This window comes from Gambusia affinis, linkage group LG02 (genome assembly GCF_019740435.1).
Source record: "Gambusia affinis linkage group LG02, SWU_Gaff_1.0, whole genome shotgun sequence".
NCBI classification, from domain to species: Eukaryota; Metazoa; Chordata; class Actinopteri; order Cyprinodontiformes; family Poeciliidae; genus Gambusia; species Gambusia affinis.
Window position 1 is genome coordinate 6,435,103 of NC_057869.1, and position 12,709 is coordinate 6,447,811.

Below are 12,709 nucleotides of genomic sequence, written 5' to 3' on the forward strand. Positions count from 1 at the left end.
TTACACAATCTAGCTGAATCAAGGCATGCTGTGCTGCAAAGTTGTATCAGTTTCTCATTTCTATATTTCTTTTCTAATGCACTAGGTGTCGCCATGGAGAAAATATTTTCTATCAGCCAGAGTAAAGCGCAGTTTGTTGACTTCCTGTGAAGTTTCCTCTTACTTGCTTTTCTTTCATTGCTGTTGCACGGTTTTCATGCCATCATTGTTGTTTGGAATTGGAACAGCGTTTTAAAACCGCATTTCATCCATACTCGATGATATGAGTCAGTTAATTTTCACATCACGCCATTTGTGTTTGTCAATCTGTTACGACTGTTCTCAGTTTATTACTCCGTAGAACCGTTGGTAGGCGTGACTGGTTGTGGGCACTTTCTGTCTTTCATTTATGGAGATTGTCCTGTGGCACACTGAAACAGCTTCCATGTGTGGTCTGGACTGAGAAAACTAACTGTAAGTTGCTACATCTGCCTAGCTATCTATTTAATCTCATGTCTGATTATCATACCTGTCAAGTTTTGGAATTGAGAATACGGTAAATGTTTATCCGACCGCTGTTGCCGTCGGAGCGGAGTTGCAGCAAACAGAAAGGGACGGACCACTGTCAGTCTCATACCCTATTTGGAAATAGGACCATTGCACTCCGGAAGTGAAGGGGGCTCTATTTCCTATATTACCCGCGACCTCCCGTTTTTATTTTCTTTATAAATCTGTGATATATGTTCACCTTTAGGAAGGATTTTCACTTTCAGCATGTATTTGAGCATCTCTCTTTTATTTACTTCAGCGCAGCTCAAAGTTTTTAACAAATTCTGTAGCTTTCGGTGTGCTTCTAAATCTGCTCCTTAGTCGCATCTTTTTGGGCCTGCTACTGCCTCTAGTGGCGTGGGGGTGGTAACACAACTAATCTAATTACATTACTAAATCAGAATACCGCAAAGTCTTTATTATTTACTATTAATTTTGGCATTTCTGGCACCGTAAAAGATAAATTATCTTATAAAACACCATATTTTTTCATTTCCTTAAGGATGGAGAGCTAATTAAATGACATAAACAATACTTTTATACATTCTAAATAATATCTATATATCTCCATCAATTATAAGAGGAACGGAAGAAATAGACATGAAAAACAACATGATCAACTATAATAAAAATACCATTTGCAATGTATACATAAGAAATTTAATTGAGCAATAGTCAATAACAAACAAATGAATTAGGTACAGAAGAATAACAACCTTGGTTGTTACAACAAGGTTTGTTAAACAAATACAAGCAAAAATTTACATTTTTGTTTTTACAGTGCTATGTATATTATTCCGAGAGACTTTTTGTTGGTAGAGTCTTATATATAGGAAAAAATAAGATGAAACTATTTAGTCTATCAACGTGGAAATTTTCCTTCAACTCTAAAATGATAAAATAAATCATATATATAGAATCACATTATCAACAATTTATGAATAGAGCAAAACACTTAGCAAGATAGGTAAATGTTATCATTTAGTTTGGTTAAGAATAATTATTGCACTATCAATAAATGACTTCTAATAGATGTTCTTAGTTGCCAGAGGAACACAGTAACGCCTTCATGAGCTCAGAGGTTCAAACTGACAAAAAATAAGGATGGATGCTCTCTGCTAAAATATTTCTTGTCGTCTTCTATGTTCTTTCAGCAAACAGTTGAGACAGAGTTCTTTTTGGTTTCTCCACTATTTACCTGATATTTTACCTGCCATTGAAAGTATTCTTAAAAGACTGTCTGTTAGTCTGTGGCTCATGTGACCAAACCAGCCAGAGTGCAACGGTCGCATTTCCAAATAAGGTATGAGACTGACAGTGGTTCGTACCCGCTCATTTTTTGGGTTCCCCAAAATGGGAAACTTGACAGGTACTCTGGAAAATGTTACTGAACATTTTTGAACATGTAAGCTTTACAGGGAGCAATGCATGTTAAAGTTGATACCTGAAGTGGCAAATCTAGTTCTGTCAAGACGTGTTTCCATATGTATTCTGTTCCTCTACTTCAGATTGGGAGCAGCCCTCAAATCCCATAATATTCATATTAGAAAAGGCTTACATTTCCTCTGACTAACTTTCAGCCAGCAAATATTGTGTATGTTTTATCTTTGAGATTTCTGTTTTTATTTTTAATTATTGATTATTTAATTATTAATATTTTGGTCCTCCATATTTATGTTAAAATGCAATCAAAATACAATAAAAGTGCATTTGCTGAGAAAATACACCTGAATGGTGAAACTGGAAAAGTTTAGTGATGTTAAGTGATGAGCTCTAAATTCCCTTATGCTTAAAACTCAAGATTTCTGTATCATTGATTGCATTCAAACCATCAATATTATGTAAAAGAATATATGACAGTGAACAATACTCTAGTAGCATTTGCAGCTCATACATTTTAACTAATACATTTTGCATTAGTTTTATTCCAGTCAAAAGATGATCAGAATTAACAAATTATTTTGATTTCTGTTTTATGTTATTGAAATTATTTACTGAAAAACATTTTTTCTACATTTTAGATGAAGACAGTCTGTTGCTGCAGTGTGCTGCTCCTGCTCGTTCTCATTCCCACCTGCTGTCATGGTGGCAACATCTTGGTTTTTCCTACTGAAGGAAGTCACTGGATAAACATGGAAATTCTTCTTAAAGCTCTACACTCCAGGGGACACAACGTAACTATGGTACGAGCTAGCAAAACCTGGTACATCAAGGATAATCCTTTATATTACAAGACTTTTATAGTTCCAGTAGAAAAGAGCTTGGTAGATGGAGATTTTTTGAAAAAAATGTTTTCTGTGTTCATAAAACTTGAACAGGGGACTTTAACTCTCACCAGTTTTTTCCAAATGACAATAGGCCTGCTCGACAAAAATGTTAATATTTACAGTGGTGTGAGCTCATTTGTCCCAGCTCTGCTGGATAATGTAGAGTTGATGAGGAAATTAAATGAGACCAAGTTTGATCTGGTTCTTACTGATCCTTGCTGGGGTAATGGGGCAATTTTGGCCAAATACATGAATCTCCCTTTAGTTTATAATGTTCGCTGGTTAATGCCTGAAGAAGCTCATTTTGCCATCGCTCCCTCACCATTATCCTACATCCCTATGACAGGATCTGGCCTCACTGATAAAATTACTTTTTTTCAGAGAGTTAAAAACATAATTTTGTATCTACTGACTGCCATTCAGAGCATGTTTGCATCTAAGTTTGTATACCAGCCACTCTGTGAAAAGTACCTTGGACCTGATTGTGACTTTAATCAGATACAGAGTGATGCAGACATTTGGCTCATGAGAACCGATTTTGTCTTTGATTACCCACGTCCCACAATGCCTAATGTTGTGTACATGGGAGGGTTCCATTGTAAACCTCCAGAACCACTTCCTGATCACATGGAGGAGTTTGTGCAGAGTTCTGGAGAGCATGGAGTAATTATCATGTCCATCTCAACATTTGTTGATGAACTTCCAGAGGACCTTGCAGATGGCATTGCAGCAGCTTTTGCAAAGTTGCCACAAAAAGTCATCTGGAGCTTTAGAGGCCCCAAGCCATCTACTCTGGGTAACAACACCTTATTGACTGAATGGATGCCACAAAAAGACCTTTTAGGACATCCTAAGGTAAAGCTATTTGTGTCTCAAGGAGGAACAAATGGAGTCCAGGAGGCCTTGTGTCATGGAGTCCCAGTAGTGGGCTTTCCTCTGGTTTTCGACCAGTATGACAATCTGCTGCGCTTGCAAGAGAAAGGAGGAGCTAAAATTCTTACATTCAGGGCAGTGGACAAAGATGACGGCTTTCTGAAAGCTATGCAAGAAGTTCTGAATGAACCTTCCTACATGCAGAACATGCAGAGACTCTCCAGGCTGCACAGAGATCAGCCAATGAAGCCAATCGATACTGCCCTCTTCTGGATAGAATATGTCATTAGGCACAAAGGTGCTGGTCATCTGAAAGCTCAGTCTAACCGAATGCCTTGGTATGTTTACCACTCTGTAGATGTAGTCCTGTTCCTGACAGGAGCAGTGATGCTCACGATTTTAGCTACAGTCATGTTTATCAGGTGTTTATGGAAATCTGTGTGTAGACGTAAAGTAAAACATGAGTAATATTAATATCCTTTATGTGTAAAGATATTGCCTGCAAATAAAAGCATGTTTATGGTATCAAAGCAATTGTTGTTTTTTTTTAATTTAGAGGAATAGTTTGAACTTTGTTATTCAAAGTAAGGTACTGTTTTAGAAGATTTTAAACAAATAAATAGATGTTTGTCTTTTAATTGAGATGGTAAATTAATAAATTATTTAAAATATATTTAATCTGTCCCACTCTTGTGTTTAAAAGCAGAATGTTATATATTGCAGCAGAACAGGATTAAAGGACATAATCCTTGGATATCAAGTTGTATCTGGAAATGATATACCAAACTTGACAATGTTCCATTTACAAACTGTGATTAAATTATTTCATTCAGTAACTTTGCTAAGTTACTGAAAACTCAACTATTTTATAAATTAAAATATTCTACTAAGGCTCTATATTGTCTTTGGATAAAAATTGTTAAGGAGGTAGTAGCCATACTTTCTATTTTAAGTGTTATCATGTCATTGTTATTGAAAATAATCACAGTGAACAAAATTAATGGCATTACAACATCATTCCATGTAATTCTTCTAATGTGTTTCACTTTTAAATTGAGTTACCAAAATAAATTACATTTCAGTACAGTTGTGTTTTTATTTTACATAAATTCTTTGAAATAAAGATAGAAACTGAACACCATGTCTTTGATATAAATAGAGTAATGTCTGAGGGCCTTTAATGTTAGTTATAATGTTGCACACACTTTATCGCACTATAGTTGAAAGTGCACTCATTTTTACTGCTTTGTGTTGCCTTGTTTTGTATATAAATACCAAGCAACTGGAAAAGCAGGTAATGATGCCATTTTAAAATGATGATAAGAGACACAAGGTTTAAACTGCCTACATTTGTGCTGTCAATGAGTAAGCTTATCATGTTTGTTCCTTGCACACGTTATCATAATTTAGTAGCATTCACTGGGGTAAAGAGCATGAGCTCTTAACCTCTGCATTTTATGAAGATAGACTCTTTGTGCTTGTAATTGTAGACTGTAAGCAGTTATTGGATCATGGAGGAAAACTGGGAGCAGAAGAGGTCCTGTGGCATGAAGTCTGAATAGTGAACTTACCCTTGTTTTTAAATCAGTTTGGCAATCGGTAAAGGACCTAAAAGTTTTAAAAATTTCGGACAATGATGACAACGTCCAAAAAGTTATGTAAATCTTGAACAAACACTCCTGCCAAGTGAGCATGCAGATTCTCCAGAGTGCACAGAGATCATACACAATGAAATTTCAAATTTTAGAACCTGGTAAAGGTCAGACACAGGATGTACTTTCTTTTTACCATGTGCAGGAGCATGAGAAACAGATTTGCCTCACCAACGAAAGTGTGCTCTGATGATTTAATGCATTCCAGTTTAGTATGCAACAAAAAAGAAATGAGGCAATGTGACTGAATTGGAATAATTTAGGACAAGAACAAGTTTCTCTAGCACATTTAATCTCATAATTCAGTGTACTGCCCTAAAAGAAAGTTTGTACACGGTTAATGAAACAGTCACAGCAGATATTATTATCCAAACAAAGCTACTGCACCTTTGTTCTAGTGAAGGCATTGCTCCAAGATCAAACTCTACTGGGTTTCCTTAGTTGCCTTTCGCCCAACTGGTATAAGAATCTGCCTTAGGATGGATAGTGTCCAACTGAGTCTAAATATGGATTATGTCAGTATATTGTATTGTTATCAAGTGGGTTAATTTGCACTGAATTTGGTTCAGACTGTTGCTATAGAAATCCTGAAATATTTAAAAGTATTCTGGCAAATCTAATTGGTGCACACAAATGTACACTTATCAGTCACTTTTATTCTGTACTGGAAGTAAGAAACATTGACCTATTTAGAGATATATTTTTTATCATGCTGACATATTTTTTGATATGTAATTAAAAAAAACAAAAAACAACATTTGCACAGTTTGGCTGAATCCAAGCGTGTCGTGTTGTTAGTCACTAACTGCCAAACACGGTCTCTAATTGCTGCATTCTTTTTCTCAGACACTAGGTGTCCCTATGAAAAAAAATATTTTCTCTCAACAGGAGGCTCTCTGTACAGTTACGTGACTTCCTATAAAGTTTCCACTTATTTGCTTTCCTTTCATTGCTTTTGCACACTTCCTGTCACCATTCTTGGATTGAACAACGATTTTAAACAAGATTTATCCCCAAAACTCAACGATTTTCGTCAGTTTCACATTCCTAAAAATCACCGCATAATTTTTGTTAGTCAGTCTATTTTTACTGTTCTCACACACAGGTTATAACTTTATAGAACCATTTGAAAGACGTGACTGGACTGAAGGTGTGTTCTGTATGGGGATTGTCCTGTAACACTCTGAAACAGCTTTCACGTAAGTCTGGACTAAGAAGACTAACTGTAAGTAACTATCTTGATATCTAGCTAGCTATCCATTCAAATCTCCTCAGTGATTTTACTCAGGCAAATGTTATTGAACATTTTTGCACATGTAAAGTTACACTTGTACATCAGGGAGCTAAGCATGTTACAATTGGTCCCTGCAGTGTTAAATAAAGTTCTGTCAAGACGTGTTTTCACATTTGGTACATTGCTATAGATATTCTAAATAAACTGTTGCACTACACTTCAGATTAGGTGCAGCCCTCAATAATATCCGATAGGAAAGTTATCCAAAGCCACATTCAGTTGCAGGTTATACAGAAAACGAACTTTAGATCATTTATTTTAGAAGAGCCATGTTTGTCTAACTCTGGTAAAAGTATCGATAGTGGCAAGCTTAAGGGTGTCAAAAATAAACAACTCTAGCAACTCAAGTAGTCTTTCAACAAAATTAAATCTGGGAGTGGAATCAAGCCCAATTTAACTGTGTTCAAGTTCATGTACCAGTGAGAGTTGCTGAATGACATTCTTAGAGACCAGGATAACTACAAGCAATGTACCAGATTTTTAACTAATGGAGGTTGTATCCTATGGGTTTCATGAAAAAGGAATGACATGCAAAAAAAAAAAAAAAAAAACTTTCCTCTGTCTTTCTTTTATTTTGGCATTTAGTCTTTCTTGAGATTTTCCTTTTTATTAACCTCTTGTTTGGATTTTTTTTCCCAATTGAATGTTAAAGAAGAGTAAACCTTTTGAGTGTTGATCATCTGGTGTAGAGCTAACATAGCAATTCAGAAAACAAAATCACACAAAGTGTCAAACATGGTAGCAATAGTTTGATGGTCTGGTGCTGTTTTTTTTATTTTTATTTTTTTATTTTTTTACTTTAGACTCTGAACAGAATATCCTTAAGCTTCAGTACACTCATTCATCAGGACATGAATCACACTACACCAGCAAGTTCACTCTTGTCTGGCTCAAAAAGAGGAAGGTTTGGGTGTAAAGTCCAGACTTGTATTCACTTGCAACACTTTGTTGCAAACAGGCCAGTTCACCAAAGTAATGTAGCTCAATTAAAACAAGTTAGCAAAGTGGGACAACATTTTTCCAAAGCAACATAAAAATTCAAGGAGGCAAATACTTATTTATGCTATAGCTTGAGAGAAGACTCACATTTCCTCTAACACCTTTCAGTCAGCAAATAGTTTGCATATTTTATGTTGACATAAAATATGTCAACAAAAAACATACTTAACATAAAATAAATGTTTTTTTATGAAAGTATTTATTTTATGCTTTCATAAAATTAACTATTATAATTTTACAGTTTATACATATAATTTAATTAATTAATGCCTACCTTTTGCAGTAATTTTTTTATTCCAGTCAAGAGATGATTAGAATTAGGGAAGGCTGACCTGTTGTGTTAATTTCTGTTTTATATTATAAAAATTATATATGGAATGGCTTTTTTTTTTTTTATTTCAGATGAAGACAGTCTGTTGCTGCAGTGTGCTGCTCCTGCTCGTTCTCATTCCCACCTGCTGTCATGGTGGCAACATCTTGGTTTTTCCTACTGAAGGAAGTCACTGGATAAACATGGAAATTCTTCTTAAAGCTCTACACTCCAGGGGACACAATGTAACTATGGCACGAGCTAGCAAAACCTGGTACATCAAGGATAATCCCTTATATTACAAGACTTTTATAGTTCCAGTAGAAAAGAGCTTGGTAGATGGAGATTTTTTGAAAAAAATATTTTCTGAGTTTCTAAAACTTGAACGGGGGACTTTACCTCTCGCCAGTTTCCTCCGAATGACAATAGGCATGCTCGATAAAATTGTTGATGTTCACAATTCTGTGAGCTCATTTGTCCCAGCTCTGCTGGATAATGTAGAGTTGATGAGGAAATTAAATGAGACCAAGTTTGATCTGGTTCTTACTGATCCTTGCTGGGGTAATGGGGCAATTTTGGCCAAATACATGAATCTCCCTTTAGTTTATAATGTTCGCTGGTTAATGCCTGAAGAAGCTCATTTTGCCATCGCTCCCTCACCATTATCCTACATCCCTATGACAGGATCTGGCCTCACTGATAAAATGACTTTTTTTCAGAGAGTTAAAAACATAATTTTTTATCTAATGACTGCCATTCAGAGCACGTTTGCATCTAAGTTTGTATACCAGCCACTCTGTGAAAAGTACCTTGGACCTGATTGTGACTTTAATCAGATACAGAGTGATGCAGACATTTGGCTCATGAGAACCGATTTTGTCTTTGATTACCCACGTCCCACAATGCCTAATGTTGTGTACATGGGAGGGTTCCATTGTAAACCTCCAGAACCACTTCCTGATCACATGGAGGAGTTTGTGCAGAGTTCTGGAGAGCATGGAGTCATTATCATGTCCCTCTCCACCTTTGTTAATGAACTTCCAGAGGACCTTGCAGATGGCATTGCAGCAGCTTTTGCAAAGTTGCCACAAAAAGTCATCTGGAGCTATAGAGGCCCCAAGCCATCTACTCTGGGTAACAATACTTTACAAGTTGACTGGATGCCACAAAAAGACCTTTTAGGACATCCTAAGGTAAAGCTATTTGTGGCTCATGGAGGAACAAATGGAGTCCAGGAGGCCTTGTGTCATGGAGTCCCAGTAGTGGGTTTTCCTCTGGTTTTCGACCAGTATGACAATCTGCTGCGCTTGCAAGAGAAAGGAGGAGCTAAAATTCTTACATTGAGTATTGTGGACAAAGACGACAACTTCCTGAAAGCTATGCAAGAAGTTCTGAATGAACCGTCCTACAGGCAGAACATGCAGAGACTCTCCAGGCTGCACAGAGATCAGCCAATGAAGCCAATCGATACTGCCCTCTTCTGGATAGAATATGTCATTAGGCACAAAGGTGCTGGTCATCTGAAAGCTCAGTCTAACCGAATGCCTTGGTATGTTTACCACTCTGTAGATGTAGTCCTGTTCCTGACAGGAGCAGTGATGCTCACGTTTTTAGCTACAGTCATGTTTATCAGGTGTTTATGGAAATCTGTGTGTAGACGTAAAGTAAAACTTGAGTAATATTTTTTTCCTTTATGTGTAAAGATATTGCCTGTGAGTAAAAGAACTTTGTTATTGGAAGTAGGGTACTGTTTCAGAAGATTTTAAACAAATAAATAGGTGTTTGTCTTTTAATTGAGTTTTTAAATTATTTAAAACATATTTAATTTGTCCCACTCTTCTGTTTGATAGCAGAATATTATGTATTGCAGGAGGACAGAATTAAAAGATGTCATTCTTCAAAATCAGAAGTTGTATGTGGGAATGACATACCAAACATCACAATGTCCCATTTACAAACCCTTGGATTAAATTACTTAAATCAGTAACTTTGCTAACTCAGTTTTTAGGATATTCTGTTAAGGCACTTTTGTCAGATTGAAAGAACCAATTTAAATAATAATTGTTAGGCAGGTTCTAGTCATATACTTTCTACTATAAGTGTTATGTTTTCAGTAGCTGTCATTGAAAATAATCACAATGATAAAAAATGAAGACATTGGAACTTCAGCCTGTGTAATCTTTCTAATTTGTTTAACTTTTTAAATAGAGTTGCAGAAATAAATTACTCTTCAACAAGGTTGTGTCCTAATTTTGCAATAATTTTTTGAAATAAATATAGAAACAGAATACCTTGTCTTTCATATAAATGGAAAAATGTCTGAGGACCTTTAGTGTTAGGGATAATGTTGCACTCATTTTATAACACTGTAGTGGTAATTGCCAATACCATATTAATTCTGCATATAAATACCAAGTGACTGGAGTAGCTGTTAAATGTGCTGTTTTGAAACGGTGAAAATAGACACATTGAATAAACTGCATCTACATTTTCTCTGTCAATGAGTAAGCTTATTATCTTCCTTGCACACGTTATCAAAATTTAGTAGCATTCACTGGAGTAAAGAGCATGAGCTCTTCACCTCTGCATTTTATGAAGATAGACTCTTTGTGCTTGTAATTGTAGACTGAAATCCAGAATGAACTTAATATTTGTGGTTTGGACAAGTAGTATGCTGTGCAAATTAAGTTAATAGCAGTAAAAAAAAAATGACAAGATTTATTGATGAATTGCCAAAGAAAGTCATTTGGAGCTACAGGCCACCAAATTGTTCACTCTACATAACAGCATTTTACTAGCTGACTGGATTTCACAAAAAGACCTTTTAGGATACCTAAAGATAAAACTATCTGTGGATCATGGAGAAAAACTGGGAGTATAAGAGGTCTTGCGGCATGAAGTCTGAATAGTGAATTTACCCTTGTTCTTCAATTAATTTGGACAATCGGCTCTGGTCACATGCCAGAGGAGGACCTAACTATCTTACAATGAACATACTGTACAATGATGACAATGTACAAAAATCTGTACAAGTCTTCACCAAACAATCCTACCAGGTGAACATGCAGATTCTCCAGACTGCACAGAGATTAAACAATGAAGTCAATCAACACTGCCATCTGTTGGGCAAAGTTTGTTACAAGGCACAAATGTACTGATCGCCTTAAAGCTCAGTCCCACATGGTCTCCTGATTCATTTACGCTCTACATTCTTAATCCTCGTTCAGACAGGAGCATTACTGCTCTTGCTTCTATCTACAGTCATGATTATTCCATCTCTGTGTAGTACATAACGTCTATACAGAGATAGAAATTTCTGTGTAGACGTAAATTAAAATGTCAGTAATGATTCAAGAGATGTCCCCTATTTAACATTTCTGGAGTTCCTGTGTAAAAATGCACACATTTTTAATCATAACACCGAATCAGTCATTTTTTACTTCTTTGAATGAGTGTAGAAGTAAATGGTAATGGACATTATCTTCCTCTTCTTTATTGAAAACATTTTCATTACTTTTGCTGACAAAAAAACAAAACAAAACAAAAAAATATTTCAATCATTTAAGACTAAAGACCTAGTAAAAATTCATCCAATCCTCAAACTGTCTTAAAAATAAGCAATATATGAGCAGGATTAATTAAAGTAGTTGTATTATAATTTATTACATTATTTGAACAAAAATGTGACCAGTAAAACTCTCAGACTTTGTGCTTTAGTAAAGTGCTAAAACAATCAGACAATATTTATTTGTGAATGTGTTAGCATCATCTGCAGTTGGCTTATTACTATTGACAAAGTTCATGTGCATGTTAGTTGTCTTGTGATCGGAAGGTTGTAGGTTCGATTCCAGCTTTCTCCTGCCACATGTTGATGTGCCTCTGGGCAAGGCACTTAACCCCAAATTGCCTACCGATCTGCATATTGGTGTAAAAATGTGTGTGTGTTTGTGAGTGCGACTGGGTGAATGTGACTCTAGTGTAAAGTGCTTTGAGTGGTCAAAATGACTGGAAAAGCGCTATATAAATTCAGTCCATTTAAATCCTGTCTATTGCATAAATTATTCAGGATGCCTCGTTTTGAGCAGATGCCAAATCTAGCTGAAAAATGAAATTATCATCTCCAACCTTCTCCAACTTAGATACAGCAGCTTGAGAACAACCAGCTTCTTTAGCAATAGCTTATTGTTGCCTGCCCCACTTATGCAGGGTTATGCAACATCTGTTATAACCTTGTTGTTTCATGACTGTGTAGCCAATATCATAACATTTATGCAAAAAAATAATCCAGTTTCAATAGTTCTTATGTTTATATATTCTAAGGAACTTAACATGGGATTTTTATGAAGTGAAAGTCATGATCAGCATTACAGAAACCCACACTGGAAGTATATCTTGCTGTGTAATGTATCTGAGATACACAGAAAAGGTCTTGAATGCATTTTCAACTTAAATTAAATAAAACAAAAAACTACTGAAAACTTTTTAGACGTGCTAAAGGAGCCTGGTGAATGTAATATAATGTGCTTTCTATATTCTGTTTTGTGTTTGAACATATTTTTCTTCAGATTATTGTTATTGTGAGTAGTGTTAAAAACAGGAAGCTTTTGACAGGGAAAAAACCCTCCAACAATTATTCAGCACAGATTTTCAACGACAACCTAACCCACTTTATGCACATTCTTTTTACATTTCATTTGGCAGGGCACTTAGTGTAGCTGACAACATAAAGTACAGTGAAGTCACTTAGTGGGGCTTGGATTAGTAGGCTATGACTCATGTTGGTACA

General features: G+C 35.7%; 2 protein-coding genes across 3 annotated transcripts; both read left to right on the plus strand.

Annotated features, from left to right (window-relative positions):
* The first annotated feature begins 197 nt into the window (after positions 1-197).
* LOC122844675 (UDP-glucuronosyltransferase 2A2-like) lies at positions 198-4,165 on the plus strand. The gene is made up of 2 exons (XM_044140368.1): positions 198-453; positions 2,550-4,165. The coding sequence occupies exon 2, from the start codon at positions 2,550-2,552 to the stop codon at positions 4,134-4,136; it is 1,587 nt and encodes a 528-aa protein (XP_043996303.1). The 5' UTR covers positions 198-453; the 3' UTR covers positions 4,137-4,165.
* A 2,045-nt stretch (positions 4,166-6,210) lies between these two features.
* Positions 6,211-10,371, plus strand: LOC122844659 (UDP-glucuronosyltransferase 2C1-like). Of its 2 annotated transcripts, XM_044140349.1 has the most exons (3): positions 6,212-6,352; positions 6,441-6,545; positions 8,016-10,370. In XM_044140349.1, exon 3 carries the CDS (start codon positions 8,016-8,018, stop codon positions 9,600-9,602), a length of 1,587 nt encoding a protein of 528 aa, XP_043996284.1. In that variant the 5' UTR covers positions 6,212-6,352; positions 6,441-6,545; the 3' UTR covers positions 9,603-10,370. The 2 variants fall into 2 exon arrangements, with proteins under 2 accessions (XP_043996291.1, XP_043996284.1); XM_044140356.1 differs by having other exon boundaries at positions 6,211-6,519; positions 8,016-10,371.
* Positions 10,372-12,709: the final 2,338 nt, after the last annotated feature.